At 45.1% G+C, this 17,876-nt stretch overlaps 1 protein-coding gene across 1 annotated transcript in view; it reads left to right on the top strand.

Moving 5' to 3' along the window:
* The window catches only part of HTR3B (5-hydroxytryptamine receptor 3B), a 69,629-nt gene extending 56,593 nt beyond the window's left edge, over positions 1–13,036 (top strand). Inside the window, exons 8-10 of the mRNA XM_073585675.1 lie at positions 7,846–8,056; positions 8,264–8,464; positions 10,962–13,036. Coding sequence (XP_073441776.1) covers positions 7,846–8,056; positions 8,264–8,464; positions 10,962–11,227 — 678 coding nt within the window. The 3' untranslated portion in view covers positions 11,228–13,036. The remainder of the gene's footprint in view (positions 1–7,845; positions 8,057–8,263; positions 8,465–10,961) is intronic.
* The last annotated feature ends 4,840 nt before the right edge of the window (positions 13,037–17,876 follow it).

The raw sequence follows: 17,876 nt of genomic DNA, 5'->3' as shown, positions 1-17,876 counted from the left end.
GTTTTGAAAGTGCAGTGAAATGGCACAAAAGGTGCAATTTTGCCATTGTCCTTTTTGGGATTTTTTTTCTTGTGGTTCACTATGCAGTAAAATGGCCGGATGACATTATTTTCTCAATCAGTATGATTACGGCGATGTGGTAATAGCAGGTACGCAGGATGCAGTGACGAGACGCGAGACAGAAATGACTTTAAATGTTAACTTTTATAGATAAATGCAGTTAGGGCTATTGTTACGCAACCAACAGAATAAAAGTAGTTGTCCTCGCAGGGAGCCAATACACATAAATAAGGATTGGGAGAACACAACTAATCTGGCAAAGACCGGTCACTATATGGCCGCGGAATGGCCGACTCCGGGACCTTAGTCACTATGTATCACTTATCAGTCCTGACGTCCCTCGGCATTCTGTTCCACGGTGTGTCTGCATCGCAGCCACTGGGCCCAGCCGCTGAAGATCTGGCATAGTCTTCGGGCGTTCCGACACCCAGGAGGAGTAGGGGCACAAGAGGCCTGCAGAGAGTTCTTTGGCGGGATGTCCCCCAGCGGAGGCAGCGGGATACCGCCTGGGAGTTGGAGAGGGGAGGCCACAACTCCCTGACAGGGACTGGCAGCGGCGGTGATAAGTGGCGGTTGATAGGCCACAGGCGCTATCTGAGGCCGCACTGGAGGATCTGCAGCGGACACAGACACAGTCTCTACCGCGGACTGGAGTGGGGCGGTGGCAGCTGCGGGTGGTAAAGGAGGAGTCACCGCCGTGGTCAGGAGTGAAGCGGTGGTGGCCGCGGGCATCAGCGAGGAGGCATCAGCCGCGGACGGCTGCGAGTAGGCTGCAGCCAAGAGCTGGAGTGAGGCAGCAGTCTTCTTTTGTCGGTAAGCTCAGCGCCGTCTCCCTGCGGTCCACTGAGAGTCTCCCTCCTGTCGCTGTCCTCCTCTCTGGAAGCTGCTTGTGTCTCTTGCTCTCTGGCCCTCCCCAAGTCTCCACCTCCTTCTCCCTCGTTCTGCTGACTCACACAGTCTGGCCCTCTCTGCCCCTCTTCTCTGGACTCCTCCCCCAACTGCCCTGTCAGTCTCAGCAGTCCATCCCCTAGCTCTGCTCCCTGGAAACAGATACCCCAGGAACCTGGAAGACGGTCCCCTTGGTTCTGGCCCGAGTACTCGGCGGAGGCCTCTCCTCCTACAGCGACACCAAACTTATAAAGCTTTTTCTTTATATTTTAGTGATTAAAAAAATTCTGAACTTTGCAGAAACAAATTGGTTTGTGTCGCCATTTTCTGAGACTTGTCGCTTTTTTATTTATCTGTCGATAGGGCTGTGTAAGGGCTTGTTTTATGCGCCCTCAGTTGATGTTTTTATTGATAGCCTTTTGGGGTACATACAATGTTTTGATCTCTTTTTGTGGCATTTTTGGGGGATGTTCAGCAACTGATAAACGTCAATCATCACGTTTTAACATATGGTCAAAATAATTTTATATTTTGACACATCGGACTTGTATAAAACAGCTGGCGTCAGCCTTACATGATGTATGCTTAGTTCTTGCTAATACCTGTAACTGCCACTCTGCAATTCCCAAGCTCCAAAGGCTGTGTAGTGGCCGTTCTCAGTACTGCCGCCCAGATCAATAGGAGCTGAGCTGCAGTACCTGAGAAGAACCACTACATGGTGTGTTGAGCTGTGCTGTTCTGGCTCCGTATACTACTAACTCCTGTTAGCTCCAGGCATCACCTGAACAGTGGGGGTCCCAGGTGTTGGACAGGAATCACCTAAGCAGTGAGGGTCCCAGGTGTTGGACTATCATCAGGTGAGTAGTGAGGGTCCCCAGTGTCAAACAGTCATCAGATGAGCAGTTGGGGTACCAGGTGTTGGACAGGCATGAGTTAAGCAGTGAGGGTCCCAGGTGTCGGACAATTATCAGGTGAGTAGTGGGGGTTGACGGTGTCAAACAGTCATCAGATGAGCAGTGGGGGACCCAAGTGTTGGGCAGGCATCAGCTAGGCAGTGAGGGTCTCAGGTGTTGGACAATCATAAGGTGAGTAGGGGGGGGTCCCTGGTGTCAAGCAGTCCTCCGATGAGTAGTGGGGGTTCTGGTTATTGAATAGGCATTAGTTGAGCAGTGGGGGTCCCAGATACCATACAGGCATCAGCTGAACAGTTGGGGTTCCAGATGTCAAACAGTAACCAGATGAACAGTGTGGGTTCTGGGTGTAGGATAGTCATTAGTTGAGCAGTGGGGGTCCCAGATGTCATACAGGCATCAGCTGAGCAGTGGGGTCCCAGGAGTTGGGCAGTCATCAGCTAAATAGTGGGGATCCTGGATGTCAGACAAGCATCAGCTGAACAATGGTATACTGAGTATTGGACAGTCATTATCTGAACAGTGGGGTTACAATATGTCAGATAGGCATCAGCTGAGCAGTTGGGGATCCTCGGTGTTGGATAAGCATTAGCTGCACAAATGGGGGGTCCCAGGTGTTGGAAAAGCATTACCTGAGCATTGGTGTCCTGGGTGTTGGACAGCCATTAGTTAAGCAGTTGGGGTCCCGGATGTCAGACAAACATTAGGTGAGAAATGGGAGTCCTGGGTGTCAGACAAGCACTAGCTGAGAAATAGGGTTTTGGGTATCGGACAGTCATTAGCTGAACAGTTGGCGTCCCAGGTGTTGGAAAATTGTCAGATGAGCAGTAGGGGTCCTCTGTGTTGGAGATGCATTATTAGCTAAGAAATAGCTTTCTGGGTGTTGAATAGTCATTGGATAAACAGTGGGGTCCTGGATGTTGGACAGGCATCAGCTGAGTATTGAGGGTCCCTGGTCTTGGACTTCTACCACCTTGATGCTTATAACCTATCATAAGTCCTGGACGGCCCTTTTAAAAATCAATACATCATCATAAGGTCGCATTTATGTTACATACCCAAGTATTTTCTGTGGCCGCCTGCTGCACATATGTGTGGAGAATGACTGCATCTGGTCGCTGCACTTACAATGACTTAACCATGGGATTAGCAACGTTCATTGATGTCCAAATGTGTTTTTCTGGAACGTCACTTTACATCCCACGCATATGAGATGAGCTGAACACAATATGGCACGTAGGACGCTGGGTCTTGCCATGAACATGGCCATACTCTGTCTCCAAAACTTGCACAATAGACTTCCTCCATCAGCGCCAAGGGAATTAATGCATTTTCTCCATTACGTATCAATTAACCCTGGTGCCCCAGCCTTCCACGATAAGCCATCTCCAAGCTAACACCCCTTTTTTCCCTCCGCTTTGGCATGTCCAGTACTAACAACGGCCCTGGCAGGACAAGATAACCACAGAAAAACGCGGGGAGATGAATGGCCGGCGAGGGACATAGCTCTCTCATGCAGCAGTGATTTCAGCTTTAATGGCAAAATCATTATCATTGCGACAATGGCTCACAAATGAGCAGAGGGTGAAATAAAGAGGAGGGGGGAGAATTATGTGTGGAATAAATGAGCGCTGCCGAAATTCATAGCATCATAAAGAGAACCTTATCAAATGAACCAGCAGAAGGTTAGACGAGCAGCAGAGCAATTAGGCTAACACCGTAGGGCCTCTATTTCATCTTCTGTGTGCTCATCATGTACAAATTCCCAATTAGATTTATTCTTTTCATTATCATCAATGGGTTTTCAAAACAATAGTGTATACAGAAAACCCTCCTTTAAAGGTAGTTTTTTCCCACTGTATATAGCTAATAGTACCAAAAAAAATCAAATGTGCTAAATTAAATACAATTTTATTTAGATTTTGTCCCTATTTTCAATATATACTACACTATATGGAAAAAAGTATGTTCCCCCTCCGCGTTACTCCTCCAATAGCTTTTCTGACCTCCCATCTTACATCCATAGACATAATATAGAGTTGTACCTCTGCAGATATAACGGATCCCGCTGTTCTGGGAAGGTTTTCTACAAGATTTTGGAGGGTTTTTGGGGACTTTTCCCCTTCATCCAGAAGAGCATTTGTGTGGTGAGACCCTGATGCTGGGGGGAAAGCCAGGATCACAGTCTCCATTATAAGTGTTGGATGGGGCTGAGGTCCAGGCTCTGGGTGGCCACTCATGTTCCCCTCTCCATGTCTGTATGAACCTCATGGTCTGGGCTCAGTCATGGGGAATGGAAAAGGGCGAATTCCGAACAGTTCCCACAAAGCTGAAGCTACAATTGTCCACAATGTCTTGTGCTGAAGCCCGATAACAGCCCATAGCATTATCCTCCTCCACCATCTGTACAGCGGGCACAATGCAGTCAGAGGGTAACATTCTCCTGGAATCACCAAACCCAGACTTCTCCATAAGACGCAGATAGAGAAGTGTGATCCGTCACTGCACAGAACACGTCTCCTTCAGAGTCCAGTGGTGGCAGCTTTAAACCACTACATCCGACGCTCCGCACTGTGCTTGGTGATGTACAGCTGCATGCAGCTGCTCGGCCATGAAGCTCCCGGTGGGAGCGCAGTGTTTGTGCTGATGTTATACCGGAGGAGGTCTGGACTCTGCAGTTATGGAGTCAGCAGAGCGTGGTGACTTTTCCGCCCATTGCTCCTTAGCAATGGGTGACCCCACTCTATAATGTTATGGGGTCTCCAAATTTATGTGGTTTCTTTCACTTCTCAATAATATCACTCACAGGTGATGGGGGAAGATTTAGGAGTAAGAAATGTCATGAAAGGTCTCCTATTACTGGACCGCGTTGGTATCAGTGCTCTGCATCACTGACAGTTTTGTCACACGGAGGTAAAGGCAGGGGGCCGGAGGTTGTGCACCGGGGGACGAGGGGCTGTGTGTTATATTGGTCGGCCATGACATAGTTATGAGACAGGGAGCAGATCACTTCAAAAGTAAATTTAGAATTATGCAATTTTGCGGGGAGACTTAGGGAAAGGTTGAGGGTTACTTGGCCAGTGAGCTCTGGAATTATCTAAAATTAAATTTGTCTTATCTACATTTTCAGTGCACAACGTTTGGCACCGGCTATCGGTCATTTCTGACTGGGTTGAGGGTGGCTGTAATGTTCTTTAATGGAAGGACTGAGAGGAAGTCCAGGATAATGTCCCTATAGACCTCATACACATTAAAACAAGTTGCCCGAAGTTGTCGATTTTGGCAGAACCAGATAACCATCTAATGAGGTCCTCCTAACTCTCCACCAACCGACGATATCAGTGTAGAGAATATCATCACTCAATCCTTTTCTTCTCTGTGATATTAAGTCACCACTATGGATGTCTGAAAGTGGATTACTGACTCTCTCCATTGAGAACACATGCCTGCTCGGCTGAGCTGAGTGTGCATGTATATGGAGGAGTCAGGAGAGTTGTGTGTTATGTAATGGTGCTGGCCGGGACCCCAACCCACCACTACCTAATGTTCTCTATTTGGTTAATTCATGTTACACACTATCAGTTACCAGGTAAACATCAAAGGACCAAAGTTGTGGGATAGCAGAGAACCAAACTCATCATAGTAAAAGAGCTTACTAAGGGTAATACTTTTGATCTGTACATAAAGTCCGGTATTTATGCCATCCCTGGATCTCTTCTTTCTCTTGTTTCCCCATTTACAAACATAAGTGTGAAGGACAGAGTCAGCTCTTGCATCAGTGAAGCTTTATCTTTAGGCTGTACACCTTAGATGCTTTTTTTAAAGCTACATTGTACCGATGCGTTTTTGGAATCCTGGAATGAAAACTTTAAAAAAGTTTTTATTGCTGGTACTGATTAAGAGGGAAGGACTGATGGCATAAATTAATATTCCCCTCCAGCTCTCCCTGACCGCAGCTGCCAAAGCAGCGAGATGGATGTTTTTGTTTTATTTTATTTTTTTCTTTCAATTAAAATTCGGTTTGGAAGAAGGCCAGGGAAGCTCCGCGGCAGGGGACTTTATGGCTCCCTGTTGGAGTTCTTTTTTAATGCCAGTGTAATGGCAGATAATAGCCAACATTTAATTTTCCTCCCGTAATACAATAAATTGATTTGGGGTTTTGTTGGATTTCTTAATCTTTTCTCTGAAGTCCCATTCTATTTAAGAATTAATTAATCCAATGTATTACGTATTGGCTATATATTTTGATAAATACTATATAATTTGTTCTGTCACCTTCATGTAAATCATTCTTGCCAACTTTTGAGAAGGGACATCTGAAGAGTCACTTAATAAAAACCACATGCACACTAGAGGAAAGTTATCCAGACCTGCAGAGTTTGGAGAGATTGTCAGACCTACCAATCTTTATGGGCAGTGCTCAATCATTTTGTTCTCGAAGCAAGTAATGGCCCCAATAAACATTAGACTAACATTGAGGGGTTTGGCCGACACTCTAAAGCCCCCGTTACACATAGCGATATCTCTAGAAATATCGCTGTAACGTCACCGATTTTGTGACGTAGCAGCGATATTGCTAGCAATATTGCTATGTCTGATACTTACCTCTGACCGGCTCCCCCGCTGCCCATCGCTGGTTGCGTGAGAACGTCCTGGACCATTTCTCGTCGGGCGCTTCCTGCTGGGCTTCCTGTGGCGCCGACGAGCGACGCGTGGATGCGGGCGAGAGGATGTCAGGATCGCCGCGTCTGACAGGTAAGTAGCGACCCCCGACCCCTGCTATGTCGCTGGTGAGATCTGCCTGTGTGGCAGCTTACTAGCGACCACTTAGCGATGCACCAGCGATCCATAGCGTTGTCGGGATCGCTGGTGCATCGCTAAGTGTAACGGTATCCTAAGGTGTATGGGGACACCGGTCAACTGATTGTGGGGGAGATATCAATCAGGCATGTCCTATTTTGGACTGCCGAGCGCTTTGCATTGTTTTCCCAGACACAAGCTGTTGGTCTTCATATTACTCGATGCCTTTCTCATTTAGAACATAGGAGTACTTGGCTGAGAAAGCGCTCCTGTGAATCGAGTAGTTGGCCAAGATAGCAGCAGAAGCATTATTCATCCGACAGCCATCTAGCGTGTATGGAGAGGTTTAAGAGTGGAGTTGAGCGAATTTGTTCGGATTTGGTTGCCGAATCTGAATTTGCCATATTTGTGCCATATTGGTACCCTATTCATGCTGAATGTATGGTTTATGATCGGTTCCAAACATATTTGGTAATTTTTACTCCCATTGACTTTAATGACGTTCAGCTGTGTTCAACGAATATTGCAAAAACAATATTCGCTGCCAATCGTATTCGGAACCGAATCCGAACAAATTCGTTCAACTCTACGTAAGAGTCTGGAAGTTGGAAGAAATAGCTGTCCACCGAAAGCTCTTGGCTGAAAATTTTTAAAAGTTGTAGAGGCATCTTCAAAGTTCATTCTGGTGCCACACAATTCAGCATTGGGAGAGGAGTGACACCATTGACATTGTGTCTATAGATACCAGATGTGACGCCATGGGGGCTGTGAGCAAAATTAAATTTTTCTGAGACCCAGCCATTGTAATGGAACACACCTTAACCTAAGGAAATTGAATAACAACTAGTACATACTGTATGACCCTCTTTATCACACACCAATACAGACTCTGGACCTGACAATATAAAAAATACAGACTCCCTAAAAAAAGAGCCAAGTTGTCCGAGGTTCACGCCCTCACACCCTTTATATTCTGGGACAGTACATTTCCTTTTCTTCAGAAGAGAGAAGAGCAGTTTGTCAATTGTGGGTGAAGCCATATGTAGACCCACACTAGCCACTTGTCAGGAAGATGTGGAGGTGAGTGACCACTTTTAATAGGGCACCATCCCAGCTGCTTTTTCTGTTATATGCAATGCTCAACCTTGTGTTAATTTATCACCATCTCATTCATATTGTTTTTCAGCTTGTTATCCGCCGCCGCCCACTACTGTACATCGTAGGCATTCTTGTTCCTAGCATCCTTCTTATGATCGTGGACCTCATGAGCTTCTACCTGCCCCCTGATAGTGGGACTCGGATCATGTTCAAAACCAGCATTCTTGTTGGATACACGGTCTTCAGGGTCAACATGGCTGGTGAATTACCAGCTACCACCTTAAGTGTCCCATTGATTGGTGAGTCCATCAAATCACACGTAATGACATTGTAAATAACTCTAATTTTCAACAACTGTAGCTCTTACTTCTACTGCTCTACTCTTGTTTTAAAGCCAAGAGTCATAATGATTAAACTGGGACTAGTTGGAAAAACCTTTTTTATGATCCCTAGGTTGGAAAACTACTAAATGGAGAGATGTGTAAAAAATATCTAATTTTCTATAGGTGTATTCTTTCTTGTATGCATGGCCCTCATGGTTTTGAGCCTTGGAAAATCCATTGTGGTGATAAAGTTTCTTCACATTGACAAAGATGCACCTGGCGCTCTTCTGATATCCCAATGTCCAATGTTGACCAGGAGAAGACATGGTCAATACAATGACAACACAGAAGACAACTCTATGGGTTCCACCAATGAAACTGCAGGTAGATTATTGGGTTTTCGACTAATACAAAATTGATAATGTGATGTAATTAAACTCTGATGCTATAAATGTTATTGGTGAGGGTCTGTTTCTAAGAGAAGACCCCCTAAAACTGCACTGAAAACAGGACATCTATTTGGGTAATCCTGTCAAAAAGACGGCAAATGGTATGAAGTAGATAAAGAGGATGTGTTCTCAATGAAGTGGCACGGAGTAACTATACACTAAACTAATAAAATAATCACTAGTTAGAAAATATAATTCATTGGACAGGTTCCCAGAAAACTTGACTGGTTTATAGTTTTTAATAGCTTCCCTTCAACATGCTAGGAGATGTATTACAAAGTTGTCCACCATGATACTTCCTTTAAAAGCAAGCTTCTCTTGGAATTAACCTGATTACTGTAGAGCTGGCCATACATTTGATAACTATTGGACTAACATCAGTTTGGCCAGTGTTCTTGTGGTTTTAGCAGAAGAAAAAGCCACTGCCAGACTTCTTTGTTATAGTGCCCTGAAAATACAAATGATCGGCCATTGAGAATCCAATGGCCCTAATCATCCTTTACGCAATTGATCGGAGGAGAATCATGAGGTCCTCATACACATCAGATGGTGGCTGGTCCATTGATATCAGCAGATTTAGATGACTTCCATTTCATGTGTAAATAAATGCTGATCACTGGAGGTCTGTTTGCTAGGACCCTCATCAATCCTGAGGGTAGGGCTTTGCAAAATCCAAACTAAAGGAAGCAGAGGATGAGTATGTATAACTAGGGTGACCACAAAAAATCGATGTCGGAATTTTGTCCGTCTGGACCCCACAAAACGATTCCCCTTTCCAGATATTGAGATAGCCAAAATTTGAGCTCGATCAAACGACGTTAACCCGTGCCGCTCGTCGCTCAAAGTTTGAAAAAATCCAAATTGAGGTTTTTTAAGATTTAGGTATTTTGCATAGTCTGTTAGACAATAAAGAATGTGACAACAACATTGCAGAAATAGCCCTGACCAAATTTTCGAACCATTTTTGGTATTTGAATGCAGAGTTGGTGGGATTATCGTTTTTTGATCCCACCATTACAGACAATGAAAATTTGTTAATGGCTAATAAATTGCTCAGTAGCACAGATGAACCATCAGAGCATGCTAGGGTTGTAAAGCCAAAAGTTAGGAAAGAAAAATTTAAAGAGGTAGGAAGTAACCGACTTTAACGACCTTCTGACAAAAGATGAAGAACAAAAGCAATATGTCCTGCAAGTTGTAAGCAAATGCCGAGCATTATATTCTGACGTTTCAAAAACTATTTTAACAAAAGCTCTAGAATAGATTAGATACCTATGTAAAATTATCAACTCATGTAGGTTAGCGTGCTCTGATGGTTCATCTGTGCTATTAAGCAATTTATTAGCCATTAACAACTTTTCATTGTCTGTAATGGTGGGATCAAAAAACGATAATCCCACCAACTCTGCATTCAAATACCAAAAATGGTTCGAAAATTTGGTCAGGGCTATTTCTGCAATGTTGTTGTCACATTCTTTATAGTCTAACAGACTATGCAAAATACCTAAATCTTAAAAAACCTCAATTTGGATTTTTTCAAACTTTGAGCAACGAGCAACACGGGTTAACGTCTTTTGATCGAGCTCAAATTTTGGCTATCTCAATATCTGGAAAGGGGAATCGTTTTGTGGGGTCCAGACGGACAAGATTCCAACATTTTTTCCCCCCATATGAGATCCGGTCACCCTAATGTATACCATCACTATACATTGTCTATGGGAAGGCCAGAGATTGCCGAGTACAGTGCTCTATTATCTCTGGCGAGCCCATAGAACAGGGGTGGGAACTCTTTTTTCTGCCAAGGGCCACTTGCATATTTATACCATCCTTCGGGGGCCATCCTAACTCAGCCCACAAAGTTCATCCTGACTCTGACACTGGTGTCAGGATGTAATCTTTCATTGCATGCCCTTCAGTGTTCAGTAGTGTACTCACAGAGCAAGAAGAAATTAATGAGCTGGTGGCAATCAAAATACAGCGGCCTGCCCAAACACTGTGGTCCCCAAATCCGCTGGGGAGTCGGATAAAAGGTCAAACGGCCCAGGGGCCTGAGGTTCCCAACCCCTGCCGTAGAGGATAAATGGAGCAGAGGTGTGCACGTTCAACTGCTACTCCATTCAGATGGAGCTCTATCATGTCTCATTCTTAGGAAAAGTATGGGTCCCACCAGATAAACCCCAGAAACCAGTGAGTTATCGCCTATTCCATGGATTTGTCATAACTTTAAAATTTGGTATCAGATCATCTATGAAAGCTGCTGGAGGCCATATATGTTCCCTATAGAAATGTATTATGATGCAACACTCATTCAAATCAATGGACAGCCACTTCATATATGGTTTCACCAAGTTCTCTAAAGAGACAACCCCCTTTATGATGTACTTATGTCCTAATATTAACTGATAGGACAACCTATTTATTTTGTTTTCTAGAGAGCCTCTGTTGTTTGGACGAAGTGTTTCAGAGCGAAGCAATACCAGATGATCCATTGATGGAGCAGATCCTGCAAGAGGTCACCTCGATCCGTTCCTATGTGCAGGAGATGGAGTCAGAAGAAACCTGGCACAGCCAATGGCTGAATCTGTGCTATAAATTAGATCGGGTTATGTTCAGAGCTTATCTGCTGCTCTTCACGGCCTATGCGGCTACTCTTACATTTTTATGGTGGGCATGGAGTTCATACACTGTATCTACATGAACCCACTAACATTGTATTCTGGCGCTGTAACCATATCTAATATATAAAGCTCAATGTGTGTATGCATGTATGTGTGTATGTGTGTGTGTATGTCCAGGATTGGCATCCGTGCCATTGCAGCTACAGCCACAAAATTTGGCACAGTCACACGTCTGGACCCCGAGAGTGTCATAGGCTATGTGGTGAGGCGAAATTTTAACCCTGCGCGTTCCAATTCACCAAACAATTTTGCCCCTATCTACATAATGGGGAAAAAGTGTGTGTGTATCAAGCCCCGCCTCTCATTATGATGTCATAATGGTTGCCATGGCGACACAGATTCATCATAGATTGCAAGCCCCGCCGCTCATTATGATGTCATAATGGTTGACTATGGGATGGAGGATGTGTGATGGGTATATGGGCACTGGACTATGGGATGGAGGATATGTATGATGGGTATATGGGCACGGGACTATAGGATGGCGGATATGTATGATGGGTATATGGGCACTGGACTATGGGATGGAGGATATGTATGACGGGTATATGGGCACGGGACTATAGGATGGCGGATATGTATGATGGGTATATGGGTACTGGACTATGGGATGGAGGATGTGTGATGGGTATATGGGCACTGGACTATGGGATGGAACATAGAAGTCACGATAAGTTTCATAACAAGACTGTTGTGTTAAATTGCAATTTCATTTGTTAACTACTGTATCTGTTGTCTCCCTGTGAGTTTTCCCTACTGTTATAATGAAATTGTATTATTTTTAACCCTTGCTCTGCATTCCGTGTGTTACTGCATCCCTGGACCTGCTTACACTCGACCTCCGCTTCATTAATTGCCTATGTGACTATGAGAGAAAGCTGAGTACAGATCTTGGCTATTTCTTTTTACCTGTTTACATTTAGCCAGTAACAGAGCTGCAAACAGGATCCTCAGGGGTGTGTCTTGCAGCTGCTCTGCAGAATTAGTCAGTGTGCCACGCCCCTTTGGTAAAGACCATACAAAATAGTGCTAAACAAAAAGGCCCATCTCTCCGGAACTGTATGGCAGATTTAAAATAAATAGTAGAATACTCCCAGTGTTGGAACCCCACCAATCTGATATTGATGACCATCCGTCAATAATATAAGGCTGGATAACCCCACTAATTTAGCGTTCCCCTCGTACTTTCTCGTAGGTTATCTAGTAATGGAGCTTCATCCTATATCATATATTGGATCATGATAATAATTGTCTTTATGTCTACCTTCAGCTCTAACTACAGTACAATGGAATAACTATTAACCTTTAATTAAGAAAATAAAGTTTACGTCTGATATAATTTGTTTCTTGCAGTGTCGGCAGGTTAAATGTTTAGTAGTAATGACACCAGTGATTATACACATGGAGGTGTGCAATCTTACATTCTCTTAAATTTTCTAAAGGACTCCAGTTTTTCTTTATATAAATGCAACACGTTATCATGACATGACAGCAAAATCCTAGACAAGCTGCAATTCACATCACAACCACCAGGTGACTACACACATAGCATAAATCACTCCCAACAGAATATCATTAAATCATGTTTTTTATTTGTTAGAGGGTGACACTTTTAGGGAACTGTCAATCCGTGAGCAAAGGTAATGAAGAACATATCTGTATGGCAATATAATAAAAATCCAAAATCATTCTGCTCAGTCTCAATTAATTGGTGTTCATAACTTGTCACGCTGACAAATATATCACAACAGGTCAATCACAATGTTCAAGGCTCAACTCACATCATCTTTGTGGTGCATGTTCAGTTCAATAAGAATTCCTAAACACACATCCCCCAACACGATTAAGGCTTTGAGCCAAAACGCATAGGTCTTATGTAGATTAGTCTGTATTTGTACTGTAACATTTTTTTAAATCTATATATATAAAATTGAATGTGTGTGTGTGTGTGTTTATCACCAACCAATCATGAAGCATCTTTCAATTCACCAGCGCTGTTTAAAAGAAGCTGAGCTGTGATTGGTTGCTATGAGCAACAGTTTTCCTTGCAACCAATCACTAAGCATCTTTCATTTCACCAGAGCTGTTTAAAAGAAGCTGAGCTGTGATTGGTTGCTATGAGCAACAGTTTTCCCACTTGACAACACCTCAGCAGACACTGACATGGTGGTAGAAATCTAGCATCCCCGGGAACATAAGCTCCCAGTCATTGTCTGCCCCCCCAGAAAGAAGCAGAGAGCACATGACAGAAATGAATCACCCCCTCCAGTACCCATATACCCATCGCACATCCTCCATCCCATAGGCACATTAGGCACATCTTCCCTCTTAAAGGGATCATGGAATGGAAGTTATGGCAAAACCCTCAGTGCTCTGATACTGACCCCAGGCCTCTCTTAAAGGGATCATTGGTATGGAAGTTAGGGCAGATCCATCCAGAGCTTTGGTTTTGACCCCAGGCCTCTCTTAAAGGGATCCCCAGTATGGAATTAGGACCGTTCAACTCAGCGCTGTGGTTCTGACCCCATGCCTCTCTTAAAGGGATCATTGGTATGGAAGTTAGGGCAATTCCATTAAGCACTCTGGTTCTGACCCCAGGCCCCTCTTAAAGGGATCCCCGGTACCGAAGTGAGGACAAATCCACTCTGCGCTTTGGTACTGACCCCACGTTTACCACGTCCAGGAGGAACAGGCTGCGCTGATATTTTCAACTATTAAGATTATCCTGCATTACAGCAGCATTCTGACCATTTGATTACTGGCGTTATCAGTGAATAACATAAAAAGCGCCCTCCTTCAAGCTACTTTCAAACATACTAGCACGTAACTGATGAAGGTCTATATCGACCGAAGCGTTTTCTGGTACTACAATAAACTGCTTCACCAAGCATTAAGTTGAGTGCCAGGTTTTCATTTTATCATTGGTACTGACCCCAGGCCTCTCTTAAAGGGATCATTGGTATGGAAGTCAGGGCAAACCCCTCAGCGCTCTTATTCTGACCCCAGGCCTCTCTTAAAGAGATTATTGGTATAGAAGTCAGGACAAATCCATTCAGCACTTTGGTTCTGACGCCAGGCCTCTCTTAAAGGGATCCCCGGTGTGGAAGTTAGGGCAATTCCACACAGCATTCTGGTTCTGACCCCAGGCTCTCTTAAATTGATCCCCGTTATGGAAGTCAGGGCAATTGCTTTTAAATGCTCTGGTACTGATCCCAGGCCTCTATTAAAGGGATTATTGGTATGGAAGTCAGGGCAAATCCATGCAGTGCCTTGGTTTTGACCCCAGGCCTCTCTTAAAGGGATCCCCGGTATGGAAGTTAGGACCGTTCCACTCAATGCTGTGGTTCTGACCCCAGGGCCTCTTAAAGGGATCATTGGTATGGAAGTTAGGGCAATTCCACTCGGCGCTCTGGTTCTGATCCCAAGCCCCTCTTAAAGGGATCCCCTGTATGGAAGTGAGGGCAAATCCACTCTGCACTCTGATTCTGACCCCAGACCCCTCTTAAAGGGATTCCCGATATGGAAGTGAAGGCAAATCCACTCTGCTCTTTGGTACTGACCCCTCTTAAATGGATCTCCGGTATGGCAGTTAGGGTAAATCCCTCAGTGCTCTGATTCTCCCCCCCAGGCTTCTATTAAAGGGATCATTGGTATGGAAGTCAGGGCAAATCCACTCAGAGCTCTGGTTCTGATGCCAGACCTCTCTTAAAGTGATCTCCGGTATGGAAGTTAGGGCCATTCCACTCAGCGCTCTGGTTCTGACCCCAGGATGATGGGATGATGTGGGATATTAGGGGTAGTAGTCCAGTGGCTCTGGCTGATGTGATGATGTGGATTATTAGGGGGAGTAGTCTGGTGACTCTGGCTGATGGGATGATGTGGGATATTAGAGGTAGTAGTCTGGTGGCTCTGACTGACGAGATGATGTGGGATATTATAGTGAATGTGGCTATGTGGAATGGGCGGGGCAATACACTCAGTTTTCTATATATAGATATAATCAAAACAAAAACTCTTACTGTTTCTCTTATTCATTCTCGTCTGGACTATTGTAACTCTTCTAATCGGTCTCCCTCTTACCAAACTCTCCCCTCTCCAATCTGTCTTGAATGCTGCAGCCAGGATCATATTCCTCACCAATCGTTACACCGATGCCTCTACCTTGTGCCAGTCATTACACTGGCTACCCATCCACTCCAGAATTCAGTATAAACTTATTACCCTCACCCACAAAGCCCTCCATGGCTCAGCACCACCCTACATCTCCTCCCTTGTTTCAGTATACCACCCTACCCGCGCCCTCCGTTCTGCTGATGACCTGAGGTTAGAATCCTCAATAGTCAGAACCTCCCACTCCCGTCTCCAAGACTTTACACGTGCCTCGCCAATTCTTTGGAATATACTTCCCAGGTCAATACAATTAGTCCCCAATCCCCAAAATTTTAAGCGTGCCCTGAAAACGCATTTATTCAGACTGGCCTATCGCCTCAACACATTAACCTAATCTATCCCTGTGTGGCACAGCCAAAAGTTTTACCATAACCAGATTTCCCGCATCATGTTCCCACATGCTTTATGCATCCATTAGCCCTCTGTGTCTGTACTGTTACACACTTAACATTATGGCTGGTCCATACAATCAGGGCAACTGTTACCACCCACCTTTCGTGTCTACCTCTTTCCTCATAGACTGTAAGCTTGCGAGCAGGGCCCTCTTTCCTCTTGGTATTTGTTATAATCTACTGTATGTGATTATTGTTATGCTGTAATGTCTATTGTCTGTACAAATCCCCTCTGAAATGTAAAGTGCTGCGGAATATGTCGGCGCTATAAAAATAAAATTTATTATTATATTATTATTATTATAATCATTATAATTTGTTATAACTAACCGTAGTTAGTTACTATGCATGGGCAGCGCCGGGCTCTTTAGCTAGTTCCACAATAAATTTGAAGTTCTCTATACCTCTTCATAGCTGGACTTTACACCCCTCTATTGGAAGTTACGCAAAATGACTGGTGTAACAATGAGGTGTGTTCCCTGAGCAAACACCTCTGATGGTCTTGTCATGATCCCAGTGCAGGTTTTTGAGCTGCACACCTGGGGTTAATGTCTGGAGCTCGGTGCAGGTTTTGACCTGCACACCAGGGGTTAATGATTGTGGCCACTTTCTGGTTCTGGGAGAGCTGGACTGGGAAGCTTCAATCCCTGCCAGTTATACTTTTGCCTTTGGCCTAGTGTGCTGACCCCTGCGTGCCTGTTTGTTGCTATAGCTTGTTTATATGGTTCTGACCCGGTTCTGTTTCCCGTTGAGAGTTTGCCTGTTGATTTTGTACTGCGTTATTATCTCTGTGTATGACTCATTGCCTGTGACTTGACTACTCTCTGCTCACCCCTCTTGTACCTTTGCAGCTATCTTTGTGTGTGACTCATTGGCTACGTCTTGACTATTCTCCCTGTCTATGCCCCCTGGTAACTTTGTCTCGCAGTTACCCTGCTAGGAGTTATCTTGCAGCTCCTAGCTCTCTGGAGTTTAGGCCACGCCCCTAGCAGTCACGTGCTTCAGGTCCTGCTGCTCTGAAGTACGCATCTACTCAGCTGCTGCCCGCTCCACAGGTATCTTTGAGCACTGTTTCACTTTACTCAGGACACACGCACTGGCTCAGTGAGCAAGTTCAGTGCGGTGTTCCTGACATTATAAATGGCCTACAATTTTTTTTTCTCTCCTCACTTCTGCAGCATGGACCCAATGTGTGCTTTATCTGAGCAGGTGAAATGCTTAACTCAGTCACTGCAGAAGCTTAGTTTGGAACACCAAGCTCTGGTCCAGTCCCAACGGCGGGTGGAGGACTCTGTTCAGGGGGTGCTTTCCCCAGGCTTCCAGCAGGTGGGGAATAGGGATGTCATTTTAGTCCCACCCGAGTCCCCGGTTAAATTGCCAGATACATTTTCTGGTAACAAGGATGATTTCAGGGCATTTCAGGAGGGCTGTAAGCTCTTTTTCTCTTTGAGACCCCGCTCCTCTGGGGATGAGAAACAGAGGGTGGGGGTGGTGATGTCCCTGCTTAGGGGGTCCCCACAAGCCTGGGCATTTTCGCTCTCCTCTTCTGCCCCTGAGAGAATGTCTGTGGATGCGTTTTTTGAAGCCTTAGGGCTTATTTATGATGAGCCTGATAGAGTGCGGTTGGCTGAGGACAAGGTGATGAGTGTCTGTCAGGGGGAGCACTCGGCCGAATGGTTCTGTACTGAATTCAGACGTTGGGCAGCCGAGATTTCCTGGAGTGATGCCGCCCTTCGGGGGCTGTTCCACAGAGGCCTGTGTGAACATCTGAAGGATGCTTTGGCACTTCATCCTCAGCCTGACTCCCTGGAGGATGCCATGATCCAAGCGGTTCGCATGGATCGCAGGCTGCGGGCTAGAGGCATTATGCAAAGGGAAACACCATTATTCTTCAGTGGAGATGAGACCTGGACTCTTCCTATGGCTATGGAGGTGAGCGCTGTCACCTGTGAGGGAAAGGAATGAAGACGCCGCCGGGAAAAGCAGTTGTGCTTCTATTGTGGGAAATCTGGACATTGGAGAAGGACTGCCCCTCCTGTCCGTCATCCTCCAAGATGGCGGGAAACGACTAGGTCTGGGTAGTAGTCAAGGAGGCTACCCAGACCTT

The sequence above is a fragment of the Dendrobates tinctorius genome, unplaced genomic scaffold, assembly GCF_039654945.1.
Source record: "Dendrobates tinctorius isolate UK_male_01 unplaced genomic scaffold, ASM3965494v1 ptg000086l, whole genome shotgun sequence".
NCBI lineage: Eukaryota > Metazoa > Chordata > Amphibia > Anura > Dendrobatidae > Dendrobates > Dendrobates tinctorius.
Note: the sequence above shows the minus strand (reverse complement) of the source record. Positions and strands in the feature narration are given on the sequence as shown.